Raw genomic sequence first — 14,610 nt, 5'->3', positions numbered from 1 at the left:
GGTGGATCCGCCTGATGATCAGTGTTGACTGGAGGAGAGAGCGGTCAGTTGAAGGAGGTGCCTGAAGGACAGCTGGACAAACGTGACAGCCACACATATGCTTGAACACAGGATGCCCGGAGGCTCACTTGCGGAACTCAGAAGAAGCTCAGGTGTGGGGAAGAGGAAGTAGAACTGAGGCTTCTGTGCTCTGAGTTAGGATTACTTATCTGCGTTTTTTTGTTTTTTTTTTTTTTTGGTTTTTCGAGACAGGGTTTCTCTGTGGTTTTGGAGCCTGTCCTGGAACTAACTCTTGTAGACCAGGTTGGTCTCGAACTCACAGAGATCCACCTGCCTCTGCCTCCCGAGTGCTGGGATTAAAGGCGTGCGCCACCACCGCCCGGCACTTATCTGCGTTTTTAACACAATCAGTAGGTACTAAAAATAAGCTCAACAAATAAATAAATCACAAAACAGTGTGTAGTTAGCTATCGAATGAATAGAAAAGACCCAAGACAAAGAAGCCAGTGCCTAATGGGTGTCAGTCAGGCTTCTCCAGGTCAAGCCACAGAAAGGAATATTGCCTGATTAGGTGAAGGAGGTGCCAGGTCTCTAAGGCCTTTAGGCCAGAGGACACCTGGCCTAGATAGCTTAGGTATCTTTTTTTTTTTTTTTTTTTTTTTTTGGTTTTTCGAGACAGGGTTTCTCTGTGGTTTTGGAGCCTGTCCTGGAACTAGCTCTTGTAGACCAGGCTGGTCTCGAACTCACAGAGATCCGCCTGCCTCTGCCTCCCGAGTGCTGGGATTAAAGGCGTGCGCCACCACCGCCCGGCTAGCTTAGGTATCTTGCATGTTGTTTTCCAGGGTGAACTGTTTTTCTCTTCCTTTGGAGGTAAGCTATAAGTGCATTTAGAATATTGACAAAAAGCTTGGTACCCAGCACCCCACTGGAGAGAGCAAGGAGGCTTCACCCTGCCCAGCTGCTGCAGGGGAGCACGGAACACTAATGTCTCTGGCTGAGAGTGGGGCATTCTGTTTTGTTTTGTTTTTTGTTTTTTTGAGACTAGGTTTCTCTGTAGCTTTGGAGCCTATGCTGGAACTAGCTCTTGTAGACCAGGCTGGCATCAAACTCACAGAGATCTGCCTGCCTCTGCCTCCTGAGTGCTGGGATTAAAGGTGTGCGCCACCACCGCCCGGTGAGTGGGGCATTCCAATGCAGCCTCCATAACCTCTCCATCTTCTTTTGTCCAGGTCTGGGGAAGGCCTAGCTCCATTAAAGTTTCCAGTGTCCAAAGATGATGATTCACACTGAGATCCCAGGTGCAAGATACACTAAGGTAGAGATTGAAGCTAAATGTTCAACACCAAGGTTTGAGGCTGGAAATCTTGGGTCAGTGGTATCGCATGAGTCTTGCATACACAAGTCCCTGGATTGAATCCCTAGCAGTGCTAAAAAACACAAATGAATTTTTAAAAAGAAAGAAGAAAGAAAGAGAAAGAAAGAAAGAAAGAAAGAAAGAAAGAAAGAAAGAAAGAAAGAAAGAAAGAAAACAAAAGGGCTATTTGGGATTAATCCAGAACCTGGAAATTCCTGAGTGCCTATCATTTTCTGTGTACATACTATGCGCTGGGTCCTGCATTAGGAATATAGTACCGCAACCGACCCAGTCCTCACAACAACCCTGTGGTCTACTATTAATCACATTTATAGATGTGCGAACGGACACAGAGCCAGCTGGTAAGTGGCAACTAACACTGCCTGACTCTGCTAGCTACACCTTCCAGGCCTTCCTTGGTCAGCCTGCTGGGCAGGGCTAGGGCTCTCCATCTCACAGAGAAGGGAGGAGACTGGATAACTGGGGCTCAAGTTTGGGAAGGGCTCTGATGAGTTTAATTGCTCTGACCTGTTGTACCCAGCAAACCTCTGAGATTATACATCCTCAGGGGTTTGGCCCTTACCAGGCAGACTTCAATACTAATGACAAATCAATGCTTGATTTACTCTGCTGTTCACTTGAGCCACCCAGCTAGCTATGCTGACACATGACATGGTCTGAGGGTAGGTACAGAGCCTGTGATAGCCTAGAGACCGAAGAAACACTGACAATGGAGAAGAGACTTTTCCCTCTCTCTGCCCTGTCATTTACAAACAAGGACTCCATAAGGATAAGCAGCCAGAAAAAAAACATGGCAAGGATGGCCCAGCCCAAGTCCTGTTGATAAGCCCTTTCTCCGCTCGGCCACTAACCACGCACCAAGTGCCCCTGTTTGTGGCAGATATTTAGCTTACTTCTGACTTCAGCTGGGACAGACTTCTCCCGGCAGCACTCCCCTTTGCTGGCTCCTGTGTCAGCAGGGTCTCCATGGCCCCAGAGGCCCACCTGCAGGCTGGGAAGGAGCTAATCTCCATGGATTGACCCTCTAGCTGCTTGGGGACAGAATTGAAGACGAGTCCTCAGACAAGCTCCAGCAATTAAGGAGTCCTGTTGGGAAGGTGTTCTAGACATTCCTGAAGCCCACTAGAATCAAGTCCCCATCACTGGTAGCAGTAGTCTCTGCAACAGCCAATGCTGACTTTCCCTTTCTCCATCAGTCCACTCTAGTTTCCAGAAGTCTCCTCCCAGGCAAACCACCTGCACTCAAGTCCCTGCCTGAGTTTTGCTTCCAGCCAGCCGGAGCCCGGCTTTTCTTTCAGGCGCTACCCTTTTAGGTGGTACTATGCTCGATTAACCAGTCACATGATCCCCTCAAGTCTACCCTGGCAGTGGTGGATGTCCTTCCCTGGACATGCCTCATGCTGACACTCCTCTACATGCTGCTGTCTGCAATAAGACCTCAGCTCCCAGGCTGCCTGCACACCCTTGACTCCCATGCAGGCTTTCCCAGGTGCCTTGCTAGCTGCTGCTCACTCACCTTTTCCTCCTTTGGCTAGATGGAAGGTTCTCTCTCTCTCTCTCTCTCTCTCTCTCTCTCTCTCTCTCTCTCTCTCTCTCTCTCTCTCTCCCTCCCTCCCTCCCTCCCTCCCTCCCTCCCCCCAGGGTCTCACTATGTAATCCTGGATGTCCTGGAACTTACTATGTAGACCAAGCTGGCCTCAAACTCACAGAGATCTGCTTGTTTCTGCTTTAGAGTGCTAGGATCTAGGGCATGCACCACCACACCCTGACACCCTGGTTCTCTTATCTCTTAAGGAATTGGAATCAGGTTGACTCTCATCTCTGACCTTCTCTTAGCAGAGAGATCAGCCACAACAGGCTTCTATGTGTTAAGAACCTGCTCCAGAGCCGAGTGCTCACTTGTAATCCACCATTCAGGTGGCAGAGGCTGGAAAGACAAGACTTTAAGGCTTACAGTGGGGTTCACAGACAAGAGAGGAGGGGGAGGGGAGGAGGAGGAAGAGGAAGAGAGAACAACCTCTCCTAGCATCTACTACATTTGCTTATCACCTCACGTAGAGTAGAGCTTAGGCGGGTGGCCTACTGTCACCTCTATTTGACAGGTAATAAAACTGAGCTGTGGAAGGCTTGCACCTCACAGGGGCTTAGATCTTCATGCCTGACATGCAAAGGAAAGACTATGTTGCCTCTCTGGTTTGGCTTTGATGAATATCCAAGGCACCAAGTTAAGTGTGGGCAGTGATTCGTTGCCTTGGCTCACTATCTCTGTTCATGTGTGTGGCTGGGACTGAAGCCAGGCCAAATGATTGATATGTGGAAATGGAGTGTTGAAAGGTATTAGGCAGCTGGGCGGTGGTGGTGCTCGCCTTTAATCCCAACACTCAGGAGGCAGAGGTGGGTGATCTCTGTGAGTTCAAGGTCAGCCTGGTCTACAAGACCAGGACAGGCTCCAAAGCTACAGAGAAACCCTGTCTCAAAAAGCAAAAAACAAAAAACAAAAGAGAGAGAGAGAGAGAAGTGTGTCAGACAGCCCTGGACTGATGTCTGAGCTGGAGAAGCGTTGGGGTCACCTCTGAGATAGCACTCGGTAGTTGTTACCAGAGTCTTGGCTGTATTTCCCTACTGGGAGTCCACTGTGATGTGTACTGGGGGCAGCCTACCTCCCAACAGTGTCAGCTGTCATACAGACACATCTTAGTGCCTAGATTGCTCGCCTACCATCCACAGCGATGGCTTCGTTGTTATTTGAGACACTAACTTCCTGTCACTTCTGTCTAGATTAAATGGGTATAACTGGTTAACCCCCAAAGGACCATACATTGCCACCTCTGTCTCCCTAAGTACAGAACCAATGTATCTGTACATACATCCAGTATATACTTCACATCAGTGAAGGTTTGTCACCCAAGGATGAGACTCAGCAGGATAGGACCAAAGCCGAGGCCATACAACCTGGTGCCCAGAGAAGGTTTTGTCATGTTAAGCATGGTCGTTCCATGTTTTCAAATCCCTTGTGGAATAATTTTATGTTTTATCTTTTTAGGAAAAGGGTGTACTATGTCTACCACCACACACCTTTGCTCTGGTGCAGCCCACGACCCTGTGGCATCTGTGGCATGGGTCCCAGGCCTGGTACTCACATTCATTATGTTGCTAATCTGGTTGTTGCCCAGTGACAGCACTTGCAGCTTCACCAGGGCATCTAGAGAGTCCATCTTGGAGATCCGGTTGTTGGACAAGCTGAGGTCCTCCAGGTTGACCAGGGTATCCAGGCCCTCAATGGCCTCAATGTTGTTGAAGGACAAATCTAGAAAGGAGGAGGACTCTGGGGGTTAGAGGAGGGATGGTCCTGAAGCAAAACCACCGGCTGCTTAGAGCTGTTGGAGTGACACAGAGCCGAGGCACCAGCTTTCCTCAGGGACTCCCGGGGTGTCAGCTGTACTGTGGGCTGCATCTTTCTGCCTATCATCTCCCCAGTTCTGCCAGCTCCCCTCTAACTGGGAAGACTTCTCAGCCCTGTCAGTTCTGGAATGAGAACACCCAGCAGCGGGTCTAAAGCGGTGTAGTTGGGGGCAGAGCTGGGAGATGGCCTTTCCTTTGTATTGGTGAACATTCTAGTAAGCCTGCTTCCCATGTGCTTGGTATTTCCATCTGCCCCATGTTTGCATGCATGTCCTCTGACACTTGCAGGTGGGGGTTTGGAATCTTTCTCTTTGATCAGTCAGGAAGTAGAAGCTTTGGTTCAGGAGGGTAGTGTGGTTAGTATACAAATCTCCCTCTGGGTAAACGGTCAAGCAGGTGCTCTTGTAGGATCCATGGCTTTACCCCAAGAGGCAGTTAGGCCTGCTGGCTCCTGGTATCGGGTATTGCCCAGAACCTGGGCTGGCGTGGGCACCTGTCCCACTGTTGAGGTACTGATTTTACCTCCTATAGAGTTGGGTGACTCCTAGTCATGCAGATGGACCCCAGAGACCAGGAACCCGAGCTAATGAGAACTAGGATAGAGCAAAGGGTGCCTGAGCACGAGACTTGGGCCCCACAGTCAGAAGACTCGGTTCTGTCTGCTTGTCCACCTACAGCACACAACTCTGTCTGGCTAGCCAGTCTCTTGGAGCCTCAGGGGCTGCATCTGTGAAGTGGCCCCTTAAGCCCACAAGGGGGGTTACTGTGGCTTCCAACGTCAGCACAAAGACAGCTGAGAGTGTTTTGCAGCTGAGAGCTGTATTCATGGCCCCTGGAAGCCTGACAAGATAGAGGAGCATGTGCCTTGGGCTGAGACAGGCAGGAGTGGGGTTAGCCTAGCTCAGCTGCTGCTTGCCCGTGCTCCTCTCAGCCCTATATCTCCCTTGCCATTGGATTGGATAATAAAAGCCATTAAAGCACCTCCCAGGACCCAGAAAGTAAGATGTTTCTAAGGGGCTTTCAGCTTGTCCTCTTTTGTCCTTTAGAAGCTCTCCTGCCTCTCACCAGATGGGGAGGCACCTAAGAGGCCAAGCCCCAGTGACCTTGACAGTGAAGCCAAAAGTTCTAGAACCAAATAGAGATTTACAAGGGAGCCTGTGACCCTCATTTAACTTATTGTCACCTTGGTTTATTAATTGTAATGAGAGGGATGGTGCATGGATCAAGTAAAGTCATATGAAACGTAAGCAGGCCACAATCAGCACAGGGCTATGTGCTGTGCTCATTATAATGGCCAGCTTTCACCTGTACCAATGTAAATGCCAGTCCAGGGCTGCCCCTGTGCCCACCAACCTGACAGGATGGCAGGTGGAATGGAGTAATCTGCCCGGTACGCAGCAGCCCGTCTCTGTCAGGCTTTGCCCAGCATAAGCCCCAGGCTTTGAACAGACAGGGCATTTCTGCTGTGCCTGGGCTAACAACAGGCTGGCAGCCGGGTGTCACTGCGATTGTTCTGCGGGGAGGCGATGGGTGTCCTTGGCAGTGGGCCACCTTTAACAAAGGCAGATTCAGAGCCAGGCCTTACCCAGCCAGATCAGGTGCGTGAGGTTTTCCAGGCCCTCGATTCTCTCGATGATGTTGTTGTTCAGCTGCAGCTTCTGCAGGTTCTCAAACTGCCAGAGGTTATCTATGCGGAGGATGTCTGAAACAAGCAGAGCCCAGATTTGACTAAGGCTGGGGCTTCCTGCCAGGGCCCTGGCAGACTGAAATGTACTCAGACGGCGTCCACAGATGTCCACAGCTCTCTGCCTTCCATAGAGCGACCTAGGGAGGAGCATGTGAGTGTAGGACCTCACTATATAATACTGACTGTCCTGGAACTCACTATGTAGAATAGGTTGGTTTCAGCCTTCACAGAGATTTGCCTGCCTCTGCCTCCCAAGTGCTGGGATTAAAGGCTTGCATCACCATGCCAGTTAGACTAGCAAATTAAAAAAAAAATCCATCTCCAAACACATGATAGAAATATCGCTAGGTGTGAGAGCATAAAACAGCAGCTGCTGGGATGATCACTCATACACCAGAAAGCAGGGCCCAGACAGCTTGGCAGCAAAGAGACCCTGCAGTTAGAAGACTCGCCCTGGCTATGTAGCCATTCTTTCCCTGGGCAGGTCACAATGGCCAAAGCTTGACTTTTGTCACTGGAAGCAAGAAGCATTCTGAATAGTATAAATAAGCCCATATTGAGTATGTAAAGCTTAGAGGTCAGCGGAACAAATTCAGTGCCTCCCAGCTTTCCTCATAAGCCACACACAGGCCTGCTGCTGTGTGCAAATACAGCGTAAAGAACTCTATTTGTTTTTATGCCTTTTCCAAAACTGAAAAAACAACTCTGCCTTTATTTTTATTTTAAATGTATATGCGTTTTGCATGCATGTATATGTGTATACCTTGTGTGTGCTATGTGCAATGCCCTGTAAAGGTCAGGAGAGGGTATCAAATCCCCTGGAACGGGAGTTACAGACAGTTGTGAGCCACCAGTGAGTTCTAGTAATTGAACCCAGGTCCTCTAGAAAAACAGTCAGAGCTCTTAACTGTTGAGCTATTGCCCTAGCCTCTGTATTAGACACAGAGAGGAACAGAAATAAATAAATATGCCTCTAAATGTGTGTGCATACATGTGCACCTACATACATACAATATATGCACACAAAGTCTATATATCCAAATGCCCACTCAGGGTACTTTTTATATATGACCTAGAGATAGAACACTGGCTCTTAGCATATATGTGTGTATATATGTATACACATATATGTACACACACACGATTTATTAGAATGGCTTACAGGCTGTGGTCCAGCTGGTCCAACAACGGCTGTCACACTCAGGAGGCAGAGGCAGGTGGAGCTCTGTGAGTTGGAGGCCTGATTTACATAACCAGTTCCAACCAGGGCTACAAATGAGACCCTGTCCCAAAATAAGAAAAAGAAAGAAAGAAAGAACAGTAGGTAAAGTGCTTGCTGTGGGATCTGATGACCTGAGTTCAGTCTTAGAAGCCACAGTGGAAAGAGAAGGTCTAAGAATCCAATAGTTGTTCAATTCATAAGACTGGATGCCTCAGTTGGTCTTCAGTATATGCTGGAATTCTAATGCCAGTGAAGGAATAGACTTGCCAGCAGAGTAAGGGCAAGCAGGCAAAAAAAAAAAAAAAAAAAAAAAAAAAAAGAGCTTCCTTGTCCTTATATAGGCTACCAGCAGATGGTGTGGCCCAGACTAAAAGATCTGGATTAGAAATTAATCTGCCAAACCGGGCGATGGTGGCGCACGCCTTTAATCCCAGCACTCGGGAGGCAGAGGCAGGCGGATCTCTGTGAGTTCGAGACCAGCCTGGTCTACAAGAGCTAGTTCCAGGACAGGCTCCAAAGCCACAGAGAAACCCTGTCTCGAAAAACCAAAAAAAAAAAAAAAAAAAAAAAAAAAAAAAAAAAAAAAAAAAAGAAATTAATCTGCCAGGTGATGGTGGTACAGGAGGCAGAGGCAGATCTCTGTGAGTTCAAGGCCAGCCTGGTCTACAGAGTGAGTTTCAGGTCAACCAGGGCTATACTGAGAAACCCTGTCTCGAAAACAAAACAAAACAAAAACAACCAAACAAACAAAAACAGAAAAAGTTGGTCTTCCCACTTGAAATGATTTAGTTAAGAAAAATTCCCTCACAGGTGTGCCCAGCCATTTGGGTTCTAGTTAATTCCAGAGGCTGTAAAGTTGACAACCAAGAATAGCCATCACACCCCGTTATTCCAAAACTTTAGTCTTAGACTATACTCATTTAAAGACATGAAATGATCTAGGTGTGAAGGCAGTTTTCAAAGGACTATTAAGAGCCTGGCATGGGGGTGCACACCTGTATCAGGACTGCAAGTCTAGCCTGGGGTATGCAGTAAGATCCAGCTGGGACTAGTGCTAGAGGCTTATAATCCTAACTACTCAGGAGGCTAAGTCAGGAGGCTAACAAGTTTAATGCCAGTCAGCTCAGTGAGAGCCTGTTTCAAAATGAAAAAAAAAGAGAACCTGGGGCAGGTAAGGTGGTGGGGAGACAACTTGGTGGTTAAGAGCCCTTGTTTGGTCTTGCAGAGGACCCAGGTTTGGTTCCTGCCCCCACATGTGGTTTATAGTCAGCCATCTGTAACTCCAGTTCCAGGGGATTCAACACCACCTTCTGACCTCTGCAGGCACCAGGCAAAAGGTGGTACAAGCCTGGAGACATAACTCAGTGGTAGAACACCTGGGTAGCATGCCCAAGGCCCCAACTTCAATCCCCAATACAAAACAAAATTCTAGTGACAGCTTACATTTGTCCAAGAGATGGGGTCTGTTGGTGAGGTTCTGAGATTCGGTGTGTGTGGCTACTCTGACCCTTCACAGGTCTTGGCGGACACAGGATCCTCTGATCTATCCATTGCTTTCCCCTTAAGGCTGGAGTGGTGCCTTCTATTTCCTCCATGTCCTCAGGGACAGGTGGTACAAGAATCTGTTGTTTAGGTCTCTATTTGCTACCAGATTTCCCAAACTAATTCTGTTTCTTTCTCTACATATTTCTGGAAGTGGTACTCAGTTCAGCCCAAGGCTTTTAGCCACCTCCTATTTCTGGTCTGGATTTTCCTGGCACCTACTGGGGCCCTGCTGTCTGACAGGCCGAAACCCAGCCCTGACTCACCCTTTGTTGGGTGGTTTCCAGCTGGAACACTTTAGGTAGGAGGCTATGACACACCTGTACCTGGCTTGCCCTTAGGCAACAGCAGCTGACATGGAAAGGCCCAGATACCCCAATGAACAAGGGTATATCCGACCGCTCCAAATGAACTTCCCACCCAGAAGCCACCAGTTCCACTCCTGTGAGCGACACCTTGGCAAGGCCATCATCATCACAGTAGTTGCCATCTCACTGGATTCCCGTTTTCCCCAGCCCCTGCATGTAGCCAGCAGGGGTTTATGAAAACTCAAGTCCCACTCTATCCTGTTTCTACTCAATATAATTGGCAATCCCAACTCACTATAAAAGCCAAATACATTTCATTGTCCAAGGCAAGCACCTGCTGACGACATGACCTCCCTGCCTGTCCGCACACTGGCTTCCTCAGCAGCCTTCTCAGGCTGGCTCTGGCCTACCTCTTGGCCTCCCACTGGTTGCCCCCTCCCTCCCCACCCTCTCCTCTCTCTCTCTCTCTCTCTCTCTCTCTCTCTCTCTCTCTCTCTCTCTCTCTCTCTCTCTCACACACACACACACACACACACACACACACCGTCAGATCTCCTCATCTCCTTAAGTATTTATTCAACTCTCACCTTGGCAAGGCTCTGGCCACTGTAGAAAACACTGCACCCAACTCTGATTTCCCTTTTCTCCTTTCTTTGCTTTCTTTTCCCCTACAACACATACTGCCTGTAATGATCTAATTTCCTTGTCTTCTTTGTCTCCCTCACACCAACTCCACAAAGGTAAGGTTCTTTGTCTTTTGGACTGTGCTATATCTGGGTGCCTGGAACAGCATCTGGCATCTCTTAGGCACTTGCTCAGCACTGGTAGAATGCCCATTAGGCGGGGAGGGGGAGGAGGGGAGGAAGTAGCTGCTCCTCATTCACTCCTCCCAGGGAAGCTGCCACCCTGGGACATCCCTGGAAGCCACACCCAGGGGTCCTGTGGACTTATTCAAGGCCAGGTCTGCTTGCTCCTGGGTGTTCCAGGGTTTGGCAAGGGACCCTGTGTCTTTGATGTTGACCAAAATGCCTAGACAGCTGCGGCCTAAGACATCAGGTCACTTTCTGGGTCCTCACCTACTCAGAAAACAGAGGGCTTCAGGATCCTTGGCCACCTCCTCCTTTTTCCTGCTCCTCTTTTTGGCAGTACTGGGATTGAATCTCAGGCATCATAAGCCTCCTACCAGTGAACAATTTTCTCAGTTCATATATATATTCCTTTCTTTTATTTTATATACATGGGGTTTGGCCCATACATATGTCTGTGTACTACATGTATATAATGCCTGTGGAGGCCAGAAGGCGGCATTGGATCCTTGGGACTGGAGTTACAGATGACTGAGCTGCCATGTTGGTGCTGGGAATTGAACCTGGATCCTCTGGAAAGGCAGTGATCTTAACCACTGAACCAGCCACCCCCTGCTCAGTCCTTATATTTTTGAGACAGGGTCTCATGGTGTAGCCCAGTCTGGCCTTGAACTGGAGGTCTTACTGCCTCTGCCTCCCGAGTACTGAGATGTGTAGCAAGCTAAGCTCCCTCCTCCCTCTCACTCCTTCTGTCCTGGCTCACTAGGTCACACACACTGGCTTTCCAGCATGACCAGGCACTGTGGACATGTCTCATTTAGCTTCCCAGCCAGAACTTGAGACAAGGAGCTACTTCCTGTTTCACAGATAGGGACACTGAGACAGTAAGTCTCTGTCTGTTCTCAGCCACAGCTTCCACTGGGCTGCCCTGTCACTCCCAAGGTGCCTCCCTGCTTCAGGGCTCTCTACTTCCTTTCTCTCTGGACACCCTACCCATCCCCCCCAAGCACTTCCTCCAGTGCCGACTCCAGAAATGTGGGGTCTCTTTGGTTCTGTCCACAAGGGATCCCTCCATTTTAAGGATTTCATTCCATATGAAGGACTCTATTTCAAGTCAGTACGGGGTTAGACACTAGAGAAAACATGGTCCCTGGGGGCTCACTTAAATCTGGAGCACGCCAATCCTATCTTATTTTTTTCTGTTCTTATTCAGAATCAGGAGTATTGTGGAAAATTATGGAGCTTCTGGATGAATTTGATACAGCATGCATACCCCCATCCCTGTGTCTGGTGGGTTCCATACTCTATGAACTGATCCCTGACTCTGTAAAATCTGGGGATTTGAAATAGGGCTGAGAAAGTCAGGGAGGCACTGCTGCCCCAGGCCACACTCCTGGCACCCAGGCACTTACTTTGGAAGTCCAGCTGCAGGGATAGGACATCTTTGAAGAGGATGCCCTCCTGCTTGGCTAGCTGCCCAGCCTCCTCCTGGGGGCCTTGCTCCCCAACAGCTGCCTTGAGCATGTCATCGTCCATCACCTTCGGGTCCATCGAGTCATACGGCCGGCTCATCTTCCCTGAGAAATTGAGTTCTTCTTTCACAGACTTTTCCTTTGCTCTGAGAACAGAATTGGGCAGTGTATGTCGTGGTGTTATGGCCTGCTAGGAGGCCACAAGCTGCCTGCTCCTGCCCCTTGCCTGCTGTACCTTGGGGCAAACACATTGCAGGAAGGCTGCCCTAAGCCTTCCCAGCAACCACCTGCAGAGGTTCACTTCTTGATTTTACAACCACAGTGGGGTCTCTACCTGGGCCCACAGGGCTGGTGCCCACATGGGTCTCCTTAGCCTGTGGTTCTCAGGTTTCTTGTGGCTAATCTCTGACCTTCTGTCTTTACCTAGGTCTCCTGGTACAAGTCGCTGACAATGATCATCGGAAGCGCCAGCCCGCAGTGGCCTTTCTGGGAGTACCTCAACCCCAGGCAGACAGTCATGCATGGAGGAGTCACTGACTCAAGGTGGCCACTCATGTTCTTCCTTAAGAAATGGGAACTTTGGGGTCTCAGGATGAGGGTGATCAATGAGCTGACTGCTCATGTAGGGAGGAACTATGTAGCTAGCGCTCGCCAGGCACATGGGTAGGTGGACAGCAGGAAAAGAATAAGGATAGACAGCAGGAAGAGGATAAGGATAGACAAAGACACAGCAGGTGTTTACTTGCTGGTTCCCTAAGTCCAGACCCTGTACATGTTAGTGGATTTCTCACATTAATTTCTCTGTTACTTAAGCTAGATCAGGTTCAGTTGCTAACGGCCCAAAGGGGCCTTCAGAGGCACGGGGGTGGTGAAGGCAGAGTCTTATATTGGGTTAGTTGTACTTGACTGCTCTGCTTGGCAGGGTAGAATCACAGCCCTGAGGGCTGGCTGCTCAGTCCCCACTGTGATTATTTCCAACCCCAGAAAAGTGGGGCCGTATGCTCCTGTCTGTCCACTGCGATTCTGCCCTCTGAACACTCTGGGAGTCCATCCTCCCCTCTGCTCCCACTTGCTTCTCACCTTCCTTTTTACCTTCTACCTTTGGTCCCAGGACTCCCTGAACCTCTGGTCCTCCCCATCTCGATTTCAGGTGTGGCTTCCCTCTGCCTTCTATTCCACAGGGCCAGTGCAGCTCCTGCAGCTGCTCCACCAGGAACCCTGACCACCTGACTTCCTTCTAAGATTGCCTCCCTCTTTCTCTGTTGTCATCCGTGTGAATGCAGCATATATAAGTATTCACTTTCTAGTCTTTCACTATCCCTGAGCAAAGATTCTGATGTCAGTAACTCTAGGGTGCCTGGCCCTTCCATTCCCCAACCCCATGCTGTGAAGTCTGAATTAAAACACTCCTTCCTGGAGGGAGAGTGACTCACAAGACTCAGGAAGCTCACAAAGTTACAATACTAAGCCGCTACTGAAGAGTTTATATAAGGCCATGCATGGTGGCACATGCCTTAGGCAGGAGGATCTTAAAAGTATGAGGCCAGCCTTGGCCTATTGTAGTAAGTTCTAGGACAGCCAAGGCTGTGTAGAAGGACCTTGTTTCAAAACAAAACAATACCCCAAACAAACAACAACAGAGTTCATATATAAGTTCTGAGGAAGGAAAGACAGTCTTTTTTTTTTTTTTGATTCTCGAGACAGGGTTTCTCCGTAGCTTTTTGGTTCCTGTCCTGGAACTAGCTCTTGTAGACCAGGCTGGCCTCGAACTTACAGAGATCCGCCTGCCTCTGCCTCCCAAGTGCTGGGATTAAAGGCGTGCGCCACCACCGCCCGGCAGGAAAGACAGTCTTTGATAGCGGGGCTTGTAATTTAGGCTTAGAGCTCCAGGATGCAACTGTTCTGATTTGTCACCCACACTGGGATTGGCTTTTTAGCGATGCAGCTGCCTTTGAGTCACTCCTGCAAGCAATTGCGATGAGTTGGCTCACCAAGCTATGCTTGATGGGATGGTTTCTTTGGTCTGGGGTGAATAGATCTGGATATCTCCCAGGGTCCTTGCTTGTTCTCCATCTGTGCCCCCAACCCTTCAAAACCTCAGCCTTGTTTCCCCACTCTCTCCTGCTGACTCTTCCTCCTCAGGTGACTGACTGACTGTCCTCCCAGGACAATTCTTGTGTTCATCAGCTTCCTAATCTTCCTAAATAATTTTCCTTAAAGTTTCTCGTAATTTACTACCAACCTCCAAATTTACTTCTGGGGAAATTTTAATGTGTTTCATTTGCCAGATGTTATCTGAAAAGTATTTGGAGCTTTTTAAAAAAAAGGTGTTGTACTTTGGGAAATGACTCAATTCTGGTGTCAAAACTTTGACCTCCATTTCATTAAAGTCCATTTGGTGTGACCAGCCAAGCTAGCTTCCAGTCAAGCTCCACAGGTTCTAGGCGGTGTAGGACTGGTGTTGCCCATGTTCATCGTTCACGCTCAGGGCGGGGCAGGTTCTGACCGTGTGTCTTTTGGAAAATAACTCCACCAGCTCCCGCCTTTGTCTTTTTCCAGTTAGGCAGGTAATCCCTTCTTCCCCCATTTTTGTAAGAGCTTGTGCCTGGTCTACACATCCATACTGAATAACTACTACAAGCTATGAATAGCTCAGACAGGTCTTCTGTTTCAGACATGAATTAAATAGTCATACCAATATTTACTTACAAACAATGACAAATTAGGGCGGGCAGTGGTGGTGCGTGCCTTTAATCCCAGCACTCGGGATGCAGAGGCAGGCGGATCTCTGTGAGT

At 48.9% G+C, this 14,610-nt stretch overlaps 1 protein-coding gene across 1 annotated transcript in view; it reads right to left on the bottom strand.

Moving 5' to 3' along the window:
* Window positions 1-11,948, bottom strand: part of Drc3 (dynein regulatory complex subunit 3) — a 31,300-nt gene extending 19,352 nt beyond the window's left edge. Inside the window, exons 1-3 of the mRNA XM_057775684.1 lie at window positions 11,755-11,948; window positions 6,363-6,479; window positions 4,516-4,682 (exon numbers count right to left, since the gene is read on the bottom strand). Coding sequence (XP_057631667.1) covers window positions 4,516-4,682; window positions 6,363-6,479; window positions 11,755-11,914 — 444 coding nt within the window. The 5' untranslated portion in view covers window positions 11,915-11,948. The remainder of the gene's footprint in view (window positions 1-4,515; window positions 4,683-6,362; window positions 6,480-11,754) is intronic.
* Window positions 11,949-14,610: the final 2,662 nt, after the last annotated feature.

The sequence above is a fragment of the Chionomys nivalis genome, chromosome 7 (genome assembly GCF_950005125.1).
Source record: "Chionomys nivalis chromosome 7, mChiNiv1.1, whole genome shotgun sequence".
In the NCBI taxonomy this organism is placed as follows: Eukaryota; Metazoa; Chordata; class Mammalia; order Rodentia; family Cricetidae; genus Chionomys; species Chionomys nivalis.
This window is presented reverse-complemented; position numbering and strand designations above follow the sequence as displayed.